This window comes from Pieris brassicae, chromosome 6 (assembly GCF_905147105.1).
Source record: "Pieris brassicae chromosome 6, ilPieBrab1.1, whole genome shotgun sequence".
Classification (NCBI taxonomy): Eukaryota; Metazoa; Arthropoda; class Insecta; order Lepidoptera; family Pieridae; genus Pieris; species Pieris brassicae.
In genome coordinates this window covers 11,738,884-11,757,184 of record NC_059670.1, presented here as the reverse complement: position 1 = coordinate 11,757,184, position 18,301 = coordinate 11,738,884, and the positions used below count along the sequence as shown (strand labels likewise).

The following is an 18,301-nucleotide window of genomic DNA, read 5'->3' as shown; positions in this document are numbered from 1 at the left end:
TTTTATATACATGTGTCTTTACTACGACATCATGGAACATTACGATCTAGCCTAACTTAAGACTAATAAGTAATTTAAGTCTAACCTAATTTACTAAAAAGGATTGTTATCATAAGTAAGTGTCCAATAACGCTACTTATAGTCTCTATTAAAGGGAAGACACTCTGTTCTTGTGTTCAATATAATTTTCTTTTCATTCACTGTTTAGCACTTAATAATAAAGTTCACTAACACTAGTTCATTAGTTCAAATGGTTTTATCCTTTTCAATCTTCTCACTAGGTCAGTGGTGTCAAGGAGTTGAATAGCCTCGACATTCACGTAATGGTGGAGCCTATGTTCGTGTGCTCTAGCAGTCTTTTTTATTAATGTGGTGACGTCCTCTACATTAAGGTCCCGATGGAGGTCGTAATTGCGAATGTACCAGGGAGCATTGACTATTCCCCTGAGCACTTTGTTTTGGAATCGTTGGATTACTTCGATATTACTATTACTGGTACAGCCCTACAGCTGGCAACCATAAGTCCATACAGGTGTCAGGACTTGTTTGTAGATCAATAATTCATCAGTATTTAAATTTAATAAAATCAGTAATTTATTTTGTACTGATAACGTGGAATGCCTTCCGAGCAACCAGTACAATTTAGAGTAACGGAGATCCAACTCTTCACGTTTCTTTTTAACATGGACCTTCCATCGGAGTTTGGTGTCTAGCGTCATACCTAGGTACTGAATTTTGGAACGGCACTTTGACGTTATCAATATATACTGGCAGGTAGTTTGATGTTTTGTTGGAAAAGTTTATGTGAACTGATTTAGACTGATTTAGTTTTATCCGCCATTTTTTGGTCCACAAGCCAACAATATTTATGGCTTTTTGTAATTTTACTACCGCTTCCTTTTCAGTAGCCGCCGTAGACATAATAGCAGTATCATCGGCAAAGGTCGCGATAACGTTATCTTTTAGATCAGGAATATCGCATGTGTATAAGAGGTATAGGACCGGACCTAATACACTCCCTTGCGGCACCCCAGCTTTTATTTCTTTTAGTTCTGAATAATCATCTTCTTGTCGTACCCTAAACATTCTTTGTGTTAAATATGACTCAAAGATATTTGCAAATTGACGAGGCAGTAATTTCCTTAACTTATGAACAAGTCCTCGATGCCACACTTTATCAAATGCCTGAGCTACATCCAGAAAGACAGTGGAGCAGACTTTTTGTTCTTCTAGTGCTTTTTCAATATTATTTGTGATGCTATGAACATGCTCTATGGTAGAATGTTTTTCTCTAAAACCGAATTGGTAATCTGGTATGAGCTGCTTTTTGACAATAATAGGGTTAAGACGTTTGAGTAAGACTTTCTCAAATACCTTTGCTATAACAGGTAACAGTGAGATTGGCCTGTAAGACGTGACTTCGTGCGGAGGTTTTCCTGGCTTGGGAATCATTATAACTTCCGCAACTTTCCACATATTGGGAACATATTGAAGTCGAAATGAGGCATTAATTAAGGTTGTCATTTTAACTACGGCTTTAGGGGGGAGATGCTGCAGGACTTCACCCGTAATTAAATCAAAACCTGGAGCCTTCTTTTTAGTTAGACTTTTAATTTCACTTAAAACTTCTTTTGGTGTGACTAGACGGATGTTTAGCTCTTCTGACGATATTTCTTCGAAGTCAAGTGAATCTTCTTCATCGATTTGAAATATATTTTCTAGATGATCAGCAAACCTCTTAACTTTTTGTATGTTACTTGCAGCCCAATTCCCATTAGACTCTCGTAAGGGAGGAATATGTGTTGTAGGTTTTTTAATATTTTTTATCGCTTTCCAGATGGAGTAGTCGGTGGAACCATCACAAGTTAATTGGTTTAGGTATCTCTTTATTGAAGTATCTTTATGTATTTTAATCTCTCTCCTCAGTTGTTTAGTGAGGTTATTCAGATGTTTTTTGTCTTCTGGACATCTTGTGGAATGCCACCTTTTTCTTTGAGTTCATTTTGTCATTATCAGATTTTTAATCTCTTCTGGGAAGTAGTTGTTTTGTACCTTTTTTCTTAAATTTTGGAGTATTACTCTAAGCAGCTTGTTGGATGTTCTTTGTAAATTTATTGACTTCTAAATCTAATTGTTCCTCAGTCTTTAAAGGTACTCTAAGGTCTACCATATTGACAAGATAAATTTTGAAGCTGTCCCAGTCCGTATGCGTGTTCACGAGAGATGGATTCAGTTTTCGCTTTATAGGGTCTTCGCCAATTGTGAGTAAGATTGGTGAGTGATCTGAGTTCATATCATAGGCTTCCTCTAATTGGAGAACATTTGGTGATACTTCTCTAAATATGAAGAAATCTATAAGGTCTGGTATTTTATTCTTGTCTGTTGGCCAGTATGTGGGCCTTCCTGTCGAAATTGCATCACATCTCAAATCTTTCATAACATTGAACAGTTCTCTTCCTTTGGTCGATATTAATCTTGATCCCCAGTAGGTATGTTTTGCATTGAAGTCGCCTCCCAAGACAAATCTATTTCCAAGACTTTCTAGCAGGGTTTTGTACTGGTCGTACTTAAGTGCATGTCTTGGTGGGCAGTAAATAGATGATATTGTTAATGGATACCGCTTCATTTATAGGCTCACAGCCACAGCCTGTATATGCTCTTTTTCATATTTAAAGACCTCATGGTCATACAGATACATGATATATCGGAATAAGAACCATTTCTCCAAGCTGCACACCAAACGTCCGACCCTTTAATAACAGTCATTGTGTCAGAGAATATCAAAGGCATGCAAGTTACTGCAAGTTCACTTGATAGCTTCACTTTTATTGATACTTAAATAAATAATATATCTAATATATGTATCCTATTGTTACGAGCCAGGGGATCGGATAGAAAATGCCGTAGATTTCTTCAAAGGTTTATTTCTTGATAAATCAATGAGGAATTTATGGGCACAAATTAATTGCAGAGATGCACTTATAACACACAAAAACACAGTCACTAATTACTTCACTTATGCACACTTCACACAGTACTTTATCACTGGTATTCACTTTATCGCTTCGGTGTTTCTCTCTTGTTATCGCATTCCAAACTAAAGGTGACTAGTCGCGTTTCGGCTCGCTTATATATCCCTGGGAATAATTCTAAACAATATTCGAGAACTTTCTAGGCGGGCTTGCTACTGAGTAGCGATTGCACAATTCTAGAACGTCCGCACGCTTTGTCTCTTTCGCACGTTGCTCCCTCCTTGTCGTACGGCGTTCTAGAGAGCTCAGTCTAGTTTCGAGAAAGTTCTGATCTTCTCTCTCTCTCTCGTATCATTTCGTCCTTGTCTCACACCTAGAAAGTTCGGTCTAGAATATACCTTTATCAAAGGGGTATACCTAGGCCTGAAAACGCCTGAAAACGGGTCTCCTGAAAACTGCACCACTCTACTACACATGTTCTGAAACCGACTGAAAAAAGGTTTCAGCTTCCTGAAAACTAGGATAACATTATTACAATTTTCTAATATGTGATTCACCCTCCTTTGAAACGGTCAGAAATCATATTACAGCCTGCTGAAAAGTTCTCTAAGTAGTGGAAAAATCTAGAAACATGCAGTCGACCCGTCTTCGTAACACTATTTTAATTCTAGAGGAACATGGCGGCACTAGCCATTTAGGCATCCCCTGAAGCGATGACGAAAGAATAGGACCACAAAACTCTTTACAAATGAAAATGCCTTTTTATCAACTTTTAATTGTTTTGAATTAGGTACACGTATATTATTTTAAAAACTTCTTTCGATTATGCGCCATTTCACATATTTTTCATTACCATCATTAGTGTTCATTATCAAATTACAAATGTGCTTGTGCTTATGATCGATAAACAGGACGTACCCTAAATCAATCTGTACAATTAAAGAGAGTGGATCGATCAAAACGCCTTCTGTCGTGATACGTAGGTGAATAACACAAAAATATTTACAGATAGAATTCTACGATAAGCAAAATAATAAGGTGAATTATTTTTTTTCGCTAAGACTTTAATAAATATGTAGGTATAGATTTTAATAACATATATTAGTGTCTTTTGTTAAAATAGCTTTTACACATTAAGAAAAACACTTTTTGAACGGATTAAAGCTATGTATTATTATTAAAACTTATAATTATTTACATAATTTTAAAAAAAAAACCCGACGTGACGCGTGCTTTTCAGCGTGCATGGTCACGGTGACCGAAGACAAAAGGTGTTTTGTTTAAATGTCAAAAGTATCACAGCTGCAGAGAACGTTGTTTTATCTGTATTTATTGCCCCGAAGTTGATATCGACTAAAAGATGACGGGTTTTTGCAAAATGACTCACAGTGTCCTCTGTTTTCGCGGATTGTTTGTCTTTGATCGATAATATTTATTTTATCGATCAAAGATTAAGATCTTTATTCCGTTCAAAAAGTGTTTTTCTTAACATATATTACATTAAGTAGTTCATTTTTAAAAAATGCACTTTCATTTGTAACAGAAGTTATGGCTGGACTAGGTATAAATTGGGTAGTGGCGTGAGAACTAAAGACAAAACGATAGTACGCCACCTTCGGCAAATCACCATCGAAGGCAACGAAGTCTTGTGTCTTTCGTTTTACATTCTCAACCTGTGTGTAGTGAATAGTAAATTGTATTCTCATCCACCAAAAACATAATATAGACTTGGATGGGATTCGATTTCTATTGTGTATTAATTTACCACAAATTGCAATAAAATTTTCGAATACTCTGTACATCATTCACTTTAAGAGTTACGGTGGGGCAATTCTAGTAGTGAATTTTATATCCCTCCTTCATGTCAACCATTTATGGATTTCATGGATACTAATGATCTAAAGCAACAGAATTCTATACTTAATAATTGTAACAGAATTCTCGATCTTGTATTTACTAATATGCCATCGTGTGAGGTGAGTCAATCGTGTGTTTAGCGTTATAGATAAACTACATGCTCCCTTGGATATTGAAATCGCCCCAGCCAGTAATCCTGAATTACCTTTTAACATAGTCACGACTAAGCGTAATTTCCGTAAAACTAACTATGACAATATCTTTATTGAGTTAACAAAGTGTGATTGGGAGATACTTTTCACTGGTATTGACGACGTCAACTTGGTGGTAAAAGTTTTATATTTGAAAATACGAGATATAATGAATAATTACGTCCCTTTAAGCAAACCTAGTGTGTAAAATCGCTATCCTCCATAGTTTGATCGAACCTTAATCCGAACTTTGAAAGAGAAGAATAAAATAAGACTACATTACTAATACTACTACATTACAACAGGTTCGAACTGAATTTACTAAGTAAAAGATGCAAGAAAATGGCCAGTGATTACTATAAGGCTTAAGACCTATCTATAAGTCGGGAGAAAAAGAGCTGGTTAATAACAGACCCATTTCTATTCCTTCTTTCTAAAATAAAATATACTGAATTCATAAGTGATGCATTAGATCGTGGTCTCCAAGTTGACAAAATTTACACAGACCTCAGCAAAGCTTTCGATCGAGTTCCTCACTTTAATACTTTAGAATAAGCTATCTATTTACGTCTTATCGGCAGTTTTAAGTAAATAATGTATCGCTTGTGTCGTATAACAAAACTACCCTTATTTTTTTGTTACCCTGGCAACCCACCGTGTTTGTTTGATTGATTTCGTGTTTTTTTGTGATGTCGACATCTCAAATTATTAAATGAGAACAGACACTTAAGCAAAAAGGGTGCGAGCCACTAACTGGGAAATTGTGAAAAAGATAGGTCTAGTTATGTTATGGATACTTGTTATTGATATTGTCCAATGTGCATATTACTATTACATTATATTTGGTGCGTTCTTATCTTTTTACCACCCATCTATATCCCTACTGACTTTACTTAATTGTATTCTTGCGCTACAGAAGCTGTTGAGGGAGATATTGGTGGACTACGTCGATATAATCAAAAACAAATGTGCAGACACAAATACAAATAAACGGAAATTTCATGCTTGGCAGACGGTGTTTGTAAGGTTTGCAACAGTAAGTCTTTCTATCAGTTACAAACACTTAATTAAGTAATTATGAATATTTACTTTATAATCTAGGTAATAAACTAGTTATATTAAAAAAAAATGCTTTCAGGTTCAATGAGCTCAACGTAAGACAACGGACATTAGTGGAGCTTAAACAACAGTGCAAATAAGCAAAGTACATGCCAAAAAATTTATAAGTGAACACCGGTGTCAGAAGTGGTGGCAGTTTACGAATGGGCTAGACAAGACTATCTACTAAGGCTTAAATTGTTAGAGCAGCAATTAAAATAATAATTAAATAAGTACTTATGTTTTACATGAAATATAACTTTCTATTTATTTCACGTTATTAACTATCCGCACGAATTAAGTAAAAGCAGCTCAAGCAGCTTGTCCAGCCTGATTGCCTGGGGGCGCCTGGGTTGGACTTGGTTCTTCTGGAGCATTCTCAGTGTCATCATACGTAACATCCCGGTCTCCTTTGATATCAATAGCAATATTGTGGAGGATTGCTAGTGCAATCATATGCCATTTTCGAATGATACTGAAAAGCCATGAAGAAGACTCCTAAATCGTTTCCTAACACCAAAATACCGTTCTATTTTATTCCTTGTTTTTATATGGGAATGTTTGTATGCCTCCTTTTGTATAAAACTCGAATTTAAAATTGGTGTGAATAAATATGGCGTCAATGCAAAGCCTGAATCGCCAAGAAGCTGTCCTTGGAACTCTCTACTTTCAATTCTTTGTCCGAGTTGACTTTTGAGTACTGCAAGGCAGTACTCACGACAGCCGTATTTTCAGAGAAATGCAGATTGTTGCAGGCAAATAAATTTTTAATAAACACTAATACCTACGACCTAAAATTTTTCTTTGAACTGAATTGTCAAAAAATGTGTAATCAGATCAAATGACGCCATTTTTGTCTTATACGACCATTAAACTAGCCTCTGCGTTGTTTAAGTATTGTCTTCCTACAAACAAAACACTTGTTTATTAGTAAGAGTATACTATGTGGACGGCCAAAAACTGAGATGGTCTCGTTGTACCTATTAATAGCCCGGTACATAAACATTTTACTATCTAATATGTTACTACATATGGCATATACATACTTGTATGGAGCGTTTTAAAAATTGCATTTGGCTCCATACCTACTTTGGGTAATGCGTTCACTGCGATTCGGTTCTCTTTACTATCGCAAAATATTGTACAATGTATTGGCGCCAGAATTAAACAACCCAATGAACAACGATATAAAATGACAGATTCTTAATTCAAATGTAATATTTTGTTAATTTTCAATTGTAACAGTATTTATGGCCAGACTAAGTATATACTTTTTAAATTAGACTTTTAATTATTTTAACCTTACGAACGAGGATTGTACGAATGAAAATACAAAGGTTTCTTTATATAATGTATAATTATATTTACATCTGAGTCGTTACAATAATTTGTTTAAGTAAGAGTATATGCGGCACAGTACAGTAGCTACAAGGTACATATTCGCTATGTACTTCTTTGATCGGGCGTACCTAACGTTGTACAGTTTGAGTGACGTGAAACACTTGATTCCAAGAAGAAATTATATTCTGCACACAACGAATATACTGTCTAAAATAATATTTATAAGTATGTAAATAGTTGAGTACTAGACGGTCGGTCGGTTACCAGCCCAACTCTAATGCAGCTCGGTCGCTCGACGCGCTCGACAGCATGGACTGTCACGAGGCCAGAGCCACGGCGCGAGAGCAAGACGCCACGCCGTTACATCTCTCTCTCTTTCCCTCTGTCTCGTCTCATCGTCGTATTTTACGAAAATAATCTCAAGTTAATCAGTAGCACTCTTCTCTTAAGTACTTTAAGTATGACTTTACTGTTTAATACTGTTTGTTCCTAGCGATTCCTCGACACCTGTAGACCAAGATTTTTCGAGGGTTCATTTCCTCCCTCTCCTGAAACATAAAATAAGGGGTCGACGGTCGGACCCGTCGTTTTCTAAGCTTTCTAAGATTTTCGGAAACGTCGAGAGAGATGCGACGACAATTAACTTAATCGACTAATCGCTGAGCGTCGTTTATAATATAAAAAAATAGTGCGTGACCCGAAATCGGTTCGAGACTGTCGCGTCGGGAGTCTAGCCGGCGCACTTGGTCTTGCCATCGAGCAGTTTGCGCCAGAGGTCAAACTGCTCGTGGAACTGCACCATGTGCAGCGAGAGGGCGCGTTGCAGCGCACACGGGTGCGCGGGCGCCTTTCGGTTCAGGAACTCGGGCGCGTGCACGCGGCGCACGGACGCCGCCGAGGCGACCACGCCCGTCACGAACACGTCCTCGAGGCGTAGGTACGGACGCCGCGCCGCCGCCGCCCTCAGCGTGCGCACGGCGTCCGCCGTCAGAAGGTAGGCCGGGCCCGTCGCGAATTCGGGGAATACGGCGCCCGCGAACTGCTCCACCGGCACGAAGTACTTCGACTTGCTCGTGCGCTTCGGCAGCGACTTCTTAACGACCTTACCCCAGATGGTGTTCGTTGCGTTGACGCGCGCCGCAGCGAAGCGCAACAGCCGCGGCACGTTGATGAACATGTCGTCGTCGGTCTTGAGGAGTCGCGGCGCGCGCGGGCAGTACGTGTCGGCCCACTCGAGGATCGACAGCGTCTTGAGTGTGAGGTTCGAATACGAATCGACGGAACGTCCAACGACGAGGTCACCGTAGAGCGCGTCCTCGGCGTCGAGAGCGGGGCGCAGCGCCGACGGAGGTCGACCGAGCGCGAACGCAAATGCGACGTCGCGCCGAGCTGCGAAGTGACCCCACGTGAGCCGGATTGCGTCACGTGCGCGCGCGTGCCCCGGTGCCGACGTCACCATGATGAGCACCTTGACGTGCGCGCCTAGCGCCGGGCACAGCTCGGGGTGGGGCCGCTCGTGTCCCGCCTCGTAGATGTCGCTCACGAGCGGCGCGCCCGGTGCCCGAGTCACTCTGTCGGCGGGTCGCGTCGCCGGCTTCACCGTTCCGTTGGCGGGCGCCCGGTGCGTGACGTTGACGGGCACGGCGGGCGGGGCGACGGCGAGCGGCAGCGGACGCGGCCGCAGCGGCGCCGGCGGGGCAGGCGGTGCACGCGCGGCCAGCAAAAGCAGCAGCAGCGCCGCGAACAGCATGAGCAGCAAGGCGGGCGAGCGCCGCAGGGCGCCCGAAGCTCCCGTCCCCCACCCGGACATGCCGCACTGATGACGTCGCTCTCTACACCTGCAACACGCGCCTCGAGCTGATTACTCACTTCTGTGAGACGTAGACATGGCTTTAAGCGTAAAATACAAGAGCCACGGCTCCGGCACCAATAACCTTTTAACTAGAATACGTTTTTCTAGTGAACAAATTATTTTGTAGTAAATTGTGGAATATTAAAGGAAATATATATTTTAAAGATAATTGTTAAAAAAACTAATTAAATCAAAGCAAAGAACCTCCCAGAATCGTATGATTTCGTAATGATTATGCAGCCGCAGCCTCGGAAGTAAGGCTGGCACGACGTATCGAGTGTTTCAAATTACAAATGTACAATTATTTATTTTCTATGCGTATATAATATATATACATATGTATAGTATATATGGTAGTATTGTTTGGATCCCTCCATATTCTGTCCATGTTGACAGATTCGAAGGAATTAAGCGCCATTTCTGCAAACATCTATGCCTTTTAATTAATAACATAAGCTATAAATGCGAGTGTGAAAAAAGACTAGCTTTCTTTCACCTGCAATCACTCCGCGATAGACGCCGCCTCATCGATATATTTTTGTTTACAATATCTTAAATAATTTGGTAGATTTACCTAATGTTTTGAGTCAAGTGAACTTCCTCTTAAAGAGGAACACAAGAAACACTTCAGTCCTTTTTTACGTTCGGGCAGTGAGGACCAACGTGGTTTGTAATGCTCCTCTAAACAGATCTCTATCTGCATTGAACGACGCTCTGAGTACATGCGAAGCAGATCCATTTAATGTCTTCAGACGTAAGATGCTGCAGCCACTGTTGATCCGTGACCAATAGTGACAATTTCATTGTTTAGAAATATAAAATGTTATAAAATGTTAAATTGCACAAATGTATTTTTTGGTCTGGATTTTCTTTCACTTTTAATGTTTAAGTTATTTTCTCTTAATCATTGTAATGTTTCCCTCTTAATGTTGTGCACACTTGTCGTTGATGTACATGCATGTATCTTGTTTTTGTACGTTATGTGTTCTCTGTATGTAGTGTTTCTATGTTTCGTTAGCGTACCTTTTGAAATAAAATAAAATAAAGTACACAAGTACAAGTCATGTTTCATCCATCTATCGCCTTTTATATCCATGATTATAAGGGGGTGTTGTAAAATATAATTAATTATACATTTGTGTAAATTGTGGTAATGGTGGTGGTCTAGTGAGATGTGATCGTGGACATCCTATATAAAGAACTTTCAAGAGTATGATTTTATTGTTTAATTATTAAGTATTTTTAAAAAATAGTTATCTAAAACGGTTGCGGGTTTACATACATTTTCTGTTTCGTGGCAATAAACTATTTTTAAGCAATAATATTAAAAGAAAAATAACTTCAATTTGTTAAGACTAGTTGAGACTTCAGAGGCTGAAGAAGGTTATCAATTCGAATTAAGATTTTAGTCTTTGTTCGATGTTGTTGTCCTGGCGAGGGAGAACGTTATAGTAACATGTTTTAGTAGTTTACAATCGCAAAATTACACATTTTTGAGATATGTTGTGACGACTGATGACGAAAGCAATTTCATCATTGAAAATTTGTCTCCACTGATATGTTGTTTTTCTACCATTCTCTAATCCTTGTGACCTATACCGATATACCCTGCATCATTCGTACTTTAATGACTGCCGAGGTCACTCAATCGACCTTTGCCTAAGAATAATGATTTTATCGTGCGTCAAGTTTACAGTAATGCTTTGATCACAACAACCTCTATATAATAGTTTTTGTGATGCAGCCAGACGGTCTGAGTCTTTTGGTTAGGTCTCTAGTGATCCATTGTATTTTGCAAATACAATTGATCACTAGTACTATGATCTAGTACTAGGATAATTTAGTACAAATAACTTTTGTAAAGATAGATTAATTAATGTATAGGTTAGATTAAGATAGGTTTGGTGTTGGTTTTAAAATGAAGCCACGAGATATAACACTGAAGCAGATTTTCTGCATAAATGTTATATCTAGTGGGTGATTGCCCTGTATTGTCGCTCGTCTTTGGTGAACGTGTTTGATCGCGCTTTGCACCGGGTCAAGGCCCTCTAAAACGCTAACGGGACCTTCACACATCGATTTGTTTTTTACTAACCAATACCAAACAAAAAAAAAAACTTATAACATTAATTGTCATTCCTTGATATCGCGATATTACAGATAATGTATACTACGTTTCGAACAATTTTATGCATATCTCGGAACTTGTTGCCAAGGAACCTTCACGCTTAATAGCTTCGTGGCAAATGATATTGAGGAGTCATCTTTCTTTAGACCTTCTAGAGACCTTCCCCTTCTCCTAGAGTCTATCTGACTCATGTAAACTTATCCACTCATATTATGCAGTATGTCACTATTTGATTTAAGATCAATTATTTTAATGATTCTGGTACAATTTGGGAGAAAATCAGTGTCTAAGACCCAAAGAGTAAGATTTTATAATTTCAATGTTGATTGATTATGTATAAATAAGCCTTTACAATTTGTGGAATAACTAATAATAACATCCCTTCATTAAAGTTAAAACTAGTAAAACAGGTAATTTTACTATGCTTATTTTTTGCTTTAGTAGAAAGGAAACATGTTTTAAATTAGGTGATAGGCCTCTTAAGTTGTAAAAAATGATTTCTGCATAAAACTTGTTGCAACAATATAGGTTCACCACTAATTTCTTCCCAATACAAACAAATAAAACAAAATTTTCTCTCACTGAAACTGCTTAGAAGGCCATTACATTAATTTTCATGCAACCGCTGCCACAATTCCCTTTAAGGGTGCTCCTTGTTCCAGAGCGCATTTAAACTTAAATAACAACATACAATTTTAATCAATAAAAGTATTTATATGAAAATCTTATTGCTTAGCCCTGCCTTTCATATTACACATACCTAAATATGAATATTTCAAAGATAAATTATTAATAAAAATAAAATCGTACAATAGTCGCATATACTTTGTTATATATAACAAATTATCACTTACTTTCAAGATAAATTAGTACAATCATTACTAATTTTAATTTAATTTAATCTTACAATTGTTTTCGATTTAATATGTGCATGCTAAAGTTATGTTAGTTAATACAGCGAAATTAAACTTGTTCTAGATTTCAATAATACCTCACTACATTAAAATAATTACGTTATTTAGAAGTTCATTAAATTTTGTGATTAAAAATATAATTTAATTAAAGTTTATAATTGAATATTAACATATTACTTCAGATTGCAAAAGTAAAAACGAAATTAATGAAAGTGAAATTGCAAATACTACACCAACCAAAGCTGTCTGATTGTATTCTATCATCACTTCCACTTAATTTACTAAGCGTGGCGATTATCATTGACGATTCGAAATTATATCCAGTTGTCGGGACAATCTTAAATATATCATAACATTCACGTAGTATAGTTAAAAATTTAATTATTTTTCTGTACGTAAGTAAATGTATATTTTTATAGAACTTAAATCTTGTACCTAAGGCGGGATCTGTAAATATACTTAAAACTGGAACACCTGTATCGTAATATAATAAGAATTAAACTCACCATGTTTTAACGGAGGGTTTTGTACGTTTGTACAGCAACTAGGAAGTGGTCAGAGGCCACTTGAAGCTTGTGACTTTTGAATCTTGTATCTGGTTGCCTATTCTAATGTATAACATACATCTACATCACTTAATATCTTATTTTGTTCACTCTATACAAGTGGTTTTCGTACTTTTATTAAATTTATAAATAAATATAGCTACACACAACCACTTGCGAAAGGCCCACCCCGTTTTTAAACATAAATTATATATCTACTACTACTTGTCACAGACATAGGTCACAGAGGTGCGAGGAATTAGAGACTAAAGATTCAAACAGTTGAATTAAAGTAAATATCTGACATACGTCAAGTAACGATTAATCATCAGTCTACTTTGTAGTTTGTAAAGTGTAGTGTAACTGTCAAAGTTTGCTTAGATAGATTTGTTGAAGGATTAAGGAAGTACATCTATGGAGAAGCCTGAGGTAAAGTACCTACAGATGGGTCAAGAGATGGCACAAAAACAGCAATAGTTTTTTACATTGTTGCTGCGTTAGAAAAAGTTTCCCCATATTAGGTACAATTATTCCCAATTGCCGTTCTTTGTGTAAATCTAGGGAGGCCTATCTCTAAAAGGGAACCTATTTTGGCTGATATGAAGATGATAATTCCCAATTGATTACGATTACTAGTAGAAAATGGTTATCGCGACCAACTATATATATAGGTATATATTATAACAAACTTAATGCTGTTCTTAGTAGGAAATCGGAAAGGGGGTAAGCCTTTGGCCAGCATTTAAAAATAAATACAACTCATGACAGCAAAAACATTTATTTCCAAAAAAGTACCTCTAAGATAAAACTAGCTTAGCTTAACTAATATTCTTATTCTTGCACTACTGTGCCATAATACCTAATATGAATTCTAACTTCCAGATATCTTAAAGTTATTGCTTTGATGAGTAATGAGATATAATTGTCTAATGGGCTTTGTTTAGTAATATGGTCGCAAAAAAATATTGTGTATCAATACTTTTTTTTAAAGCGCTGCAAATCACTTTGGGCTTTATAATTTTACATCATAAGCATATTTATGTGTAGCATTTTTTGCAATAACATGACTTAAAGTCTTCTATGCCAATAAACAAATACTAATTACGTCTTGCAACGAGGGATTACTATTTTGGGTGAAAGTTAACCTTACCAAAAAAATTGTTTAAGAAAATCAGCTTTATTATTTTTTATGCTCGACAATAGAATCTGAGAAGCGAGTCGTAGGACGCCATTTTTTAGAATTCTGCATATGGCCACACTGCTGTCTGCCAAAGCTAAATTCCACTATAACCTCTTGATGTTGTTGATGTGGTGTCATTGTAATCAATGTGCGAAAAATGTCGAAACCCATTAAAATCAGTATCCGAAGCTTACTACTACTACTTACTGCATATGATAAGCAAGTATGAACTAAGATTTTTTGACAAATTTAATTAAGCTGCAAGTAAGTAAAACCCAAATATTTTAATACTCGTCCTTGATTTTATAAAATAAAAAAGCTTGTTTATATTTAAATTATTTTTACGTTTGTTTCACCTTAATACAATAGACTAATCTAAACATAATTATCTATGAATAACTATGTTTCAACAACAACATTAATTATTTCTTGTTTTAAGGTCTGTCTAATGACGAAGATAAACCCACTCCCCTGCTCGAAGTTGAAAAACTGCTTAAACATCATGCACAGTCATCAAATTGCCAGCATATCATTGTGATCTCAATGCTAAAGATTTGATTTGGAGCTTGTCAAAAATGAAAGTGTCAAGTATGAATCTAGGCATGCCAGCTGTCCAATTGGAAAATTTAAAAAGGAAATGTTTTGCCAGTGTGACTGCTGATGACTGGAAAAAAGCTCTGATTTTTGTGATTAATGTTGAAAATACATAATGAGTAAATGTTGGTGCTAATTGAAAATAAAAACTATGTCAAAACGTAGTTAATGTTGTCGATTTGTTTATATTTATTGTTAGACTACATTCTTTGGAGGCTCCAAACTTTTAAATAAATAATCAAGTTTAGAAAAAATATCAAGATTCAGACTATATGCGGGGTTAACAGTTAAAAGATTATTAATTTCGCCGCCAGAGGCTTGTGCCACGTTTGTTAGGCTCTAAGCGGCCACGGCGACAAATATAAAACATATATGTTTTTCACCAACATCATTTCATGAATCCATCTAGATAAATTAAGTTATTTTTCCTAGGGTGCAAGGATAAATTATTCAGTCTGTGGTATAATTGAAGACGGAAAATATTTTCTTCAGTATATATAATAATATCTGGTGTCAGTGTCAGTAACCTCACCATAGATGATAGAACACTATTATTTCTAGAGTTCTAGCGAAGAGCCTCACATGTGAAGTATGTAAACATTTAACAATCATAATATCTACATTATAGATGAAATATTAAGGAATTCTTATATTCAGTGCGAAGACCATTAAATATATCACTTTACGACCAAGAAATAATTTATAAACAAATTTTTTACTTCATATATGTGTGTGTATAGTGTGTAGTGACGGACGGAGAAAATTTTTGGAAGAAAATAAAAAATCGCTCTCGAAAAGAATGGCATTGTAGGTAGAAAGTGCCATACACTGGTAACTTGTTCAATGTCTAAATTAAATTCAAAGTATTTAATTGTTGGAGGTGGAATAGCTGGAGTAACTTGTGTAGAAACTTTAGCAATACTACATCCGGGCGCTACTCTTATCATTATAACTGCATCTTCTTTAGTCAAAAATGTTAGCAATATTACTTTTTATGCAAAAACAATAGTGAAATTTGATGTGTCTGAAACTGAAGCAAGCTCGTTGAAAAAAATTCATCCTAATCTTCATATTGTTTATGATTCTCTAAGACATGTAGATACCACACATAAAATTGCATATACTGATGGAGGTATAGAAATAACTTTTGAAGCCATATGCATATGTACTGGGGGTATTCCTAAACTAATATCAGATTCTAAAAAGATTAGCAGAATTATTGGCATAAGAGATACTGAATCTGTTGAACATTTTCAGGAAAAGTTAAGAAATGGACGTAGGATGGTAGTAGTTGGAAATGGTGGAATTGCATCTGAAATCATTCATGCTATTAGAGGAATAGAAAAAATCTGGGTTGTTAGAGATGAATATATTTCAGCAACATTTGTAGATCCAGGTGCAGCTGAATTTTTACAAGATTCTGTAAAGAACTATCAAGAGAAACAGGAAAATACTGTCTTAAGAAGACATATTTTCAGTGAAGAGGATAAATTGGTATCAGTAAATAAAAATCTTAAATCTGCTGCTTTGGGACCTGATTGGTATAGAAAGTTGGAAAATGTTATAAGTAGTGAGGGGAAACAGGAATTGGAAATAATTTACAAATCAGAAGTTGAATATGTTATAGAAAAAGAAAACACAGAATACCCTCTTTATGTCAAACTTTCAAATGGGAAAGCAATAGAATGTGATTTTGTTATTTCAGCTACTGGGGTTGAGCCAGCTGTCAACTTTACTTGGGATGAGGAGCCAGTTTTTGGCAAAGATGGAGGCATAGCAGTTAATGAACTGCAACAGACATCAATTCCCCATGTGTTTGCTGCTGGAGATGTGGCAAGTGCATCATGGGAACATTCTGCTCATTGGTTTCAACTTCGACTGTGGACACAAGCTAGGCAAATGGGGGCTATGGCTGCTAAGGCAATGCATGCCAAAATTAATAAAGAAGATGTTTTGCAAGATTTTTGTTTCGAGCTATTTACACATTGCACTACTCTTTTTGGTCATCGAGTAGTGTTGCTTGGTAAATATAATGGACAGGGACTTGATAAAAAATATGAGATTCTACTCCGAGTAACTCATGGTCATGAGTATATAAAGTTTGTTTTACAAAATGGTAAACTCCAAGGTGCTATTTTAATTGGTGAAACAGACCTTGAAGAAATGTGTGAAAATTTAATACTAGATCAAATTGATTTAACCCCATATGGTGATGATATTCTTAATCCTGATATAGACATTGATGATTATTTTGATTAAAGTAATTTAAGTTCAAATTTGTCTTTAGATAAATGTGCTGGTGCTACTTTTCAGGACACTTTGAAATGGCAAGATGTAACTAACATTGAAATGTCATTTTTATATTATATGGTATATTATTAAATTTTAAAACTAATAAAACATATCTTTACCTACATTTAAATTTGTGTGCAAGGACATGACTTAGAAGGCCAAATCAAATATTCACTTAACTATTATTTATGAATAATGTATCGAAATGTTAGTGGTGTGATATGTGGTAGTAACTCACCTACCTTATTCCATCTCTAACCTATTTGAACAAATAAGAGTGGCTTGATGTTTGATAACAACTGTTGTTTATACATACTATTTACTTAACATAATTAATTAAAGAATCGTACTGTAATATAAAAAAATTGTTTTACCAAGGTACCCTTTAAATTTCATGTTCAAAGAGTAAATTAAGAAAAAATATGATACCTAAGTGAATAATTGTTATAGTTAACGGAGATGGATTTGCAAACACTTTTGTTATACTTATTTAACCATCTTTAATCGAAACGACTTACTTGATTTTTTAGAATACTTTTATAAAACCAAGTCTCGCAAGTCAGTTCTGTCGTAAAAAGATGTGAGATCCATATAATTCTTTCTACCACTTCTGTAACATTATTATCGTTTTCCTATAAATTCGTTTCTTCGTTCCGTCAGTCTTTTCTTGCTTCTTTATAAGGTTTCATTGATTTGTATCATAAAACCAAATTATATTAAAGAATCTGACTTTTGATCTGAGGAAAGAATAAGTGCAGCTAAACCTTCATAATAAAGAATTGCCTTCCTATATATTTATTTAATTTTTTTTAAAAGCACACTAACGAAACACATACAAACACATACAGAGAACACACAAAAACAATAATACAATTTAAACATTTAATATATTCCTACTTTACAATTGTTATTATTGGTGACGGATGAACATTAGCTGTAGCATCTTACGCCTGAAGACACGTAGGCAGTCATCATTATTACCGTTGACGTAAGACGTTGGTCCTGATTGCTCGAACGTATAAAAGGCTGTGTTTCTTGTGTCTCTTAACCTAAAACAATAGGTAAATCTAGTTTAAAAGTTATTTAAAATGTATATATGTAGATATAGATATAGACGCGGCAGACGATTTCTTGCTTTTCAATCGCTCATATTTCATTCAATAATTGAACAGTCTTCATGATTTGTATATTTTTAATTTCGCCATTTATCACTTTATCTAGTGGTGTATATTTTTTCAAAATCAATTGGCTAGTTTTTGAAAAAATCCATTGATATTGATACAGATATAGACGCGGCAGACACCGTTTCTTCCTCTTCAACGGCTCATATTTCAGTC

The 18,301-nt window shown here is 36.0% G+C and overlaps 2 protein-coding genes and 1 long non-coding RNA gene across 5 annotated transcripts; 2 read left to right on the top strand and 1 right to left on the bottom strand.

The window, feature by feature from the left end:
• The first annotated feature begins 5,725 nt into the window (after positions 1-5,725).
• LOC123711197 lies at positions 5,726-6,322 on the top strand. Its single transcript, XR_006753913.1, has 3 exons — positions 5,726-5,865; positions 5,937-6,056; positions 6,159-6,322. It is a non-coding gene; the product is annotated as an uncharacterized LOC123711197 (long non-coding RNA).
• Positions 6,323-7,462: 1,140 nt separating this feature from the next.
• LOC123711123 (beta-1,3-galactosyltransferase 5-like) lies at positions 7,463-13,177 on the bottom strand. Its single transcript, XM_045663537.1, has 2 exons — positions 12,860-13,177; positions 7,463-9,297 (listed from the first exon to the last, which is right to left on the bottom strand). Exon 2 carries the CDS (start codon positions 9,267-9,269, stop codon positions 8,190-8,192), a length of 1,080 nt encoding a protein of 359 aa, XP_045519493.1. The 5' UTR covers positions 9,270-9,297; positions 12,860-13,177; the 3' UTR covers positions 7,463-8,189.
• A 971-nt stretch (positions 13,178-14,148) lies between these two features.
• On the top strand, positions 14,149-17,754 carry LOC123711141 (pyridine nucleotide-disulfide oxidoreductase domain-containing protein 1). Of its 3 annotated transcripts, none has more exons than XM_045663568.1 (3): positions 14,150-14,342; positions 14,518-15,261; positions 15,930-17,754. In XM_045663568.1, the coding sequence occupies exon 3, from the start codon at positions 15,954-15,956 to the stop codon at positions 16,929-16,931; it is 978 nt and encodes a 325-aa protein (XP_045519524.1). In that variant the 5' UTR covers positions 14,150-14,342; positions 14,518-15,261; positions 15,930-15,953; the 3' UTR covers positions 16,932-17,754. The 3 variants fall into 3 exon arrangements, with proteins under 3 accessions (XP_045519522.1, XP_045519524.1, XP_045519523.1); XM_045663567.1 differs by having other exon boundaries at positions 14,518-15,479; XM_045663566.1 differs by having other exon boundaries at positions 14,149-14,342; positions 14,518-17,754.
• The last annotated feature ends 547 nt before the right edge of the window (positions 17,755-18,301 follow it).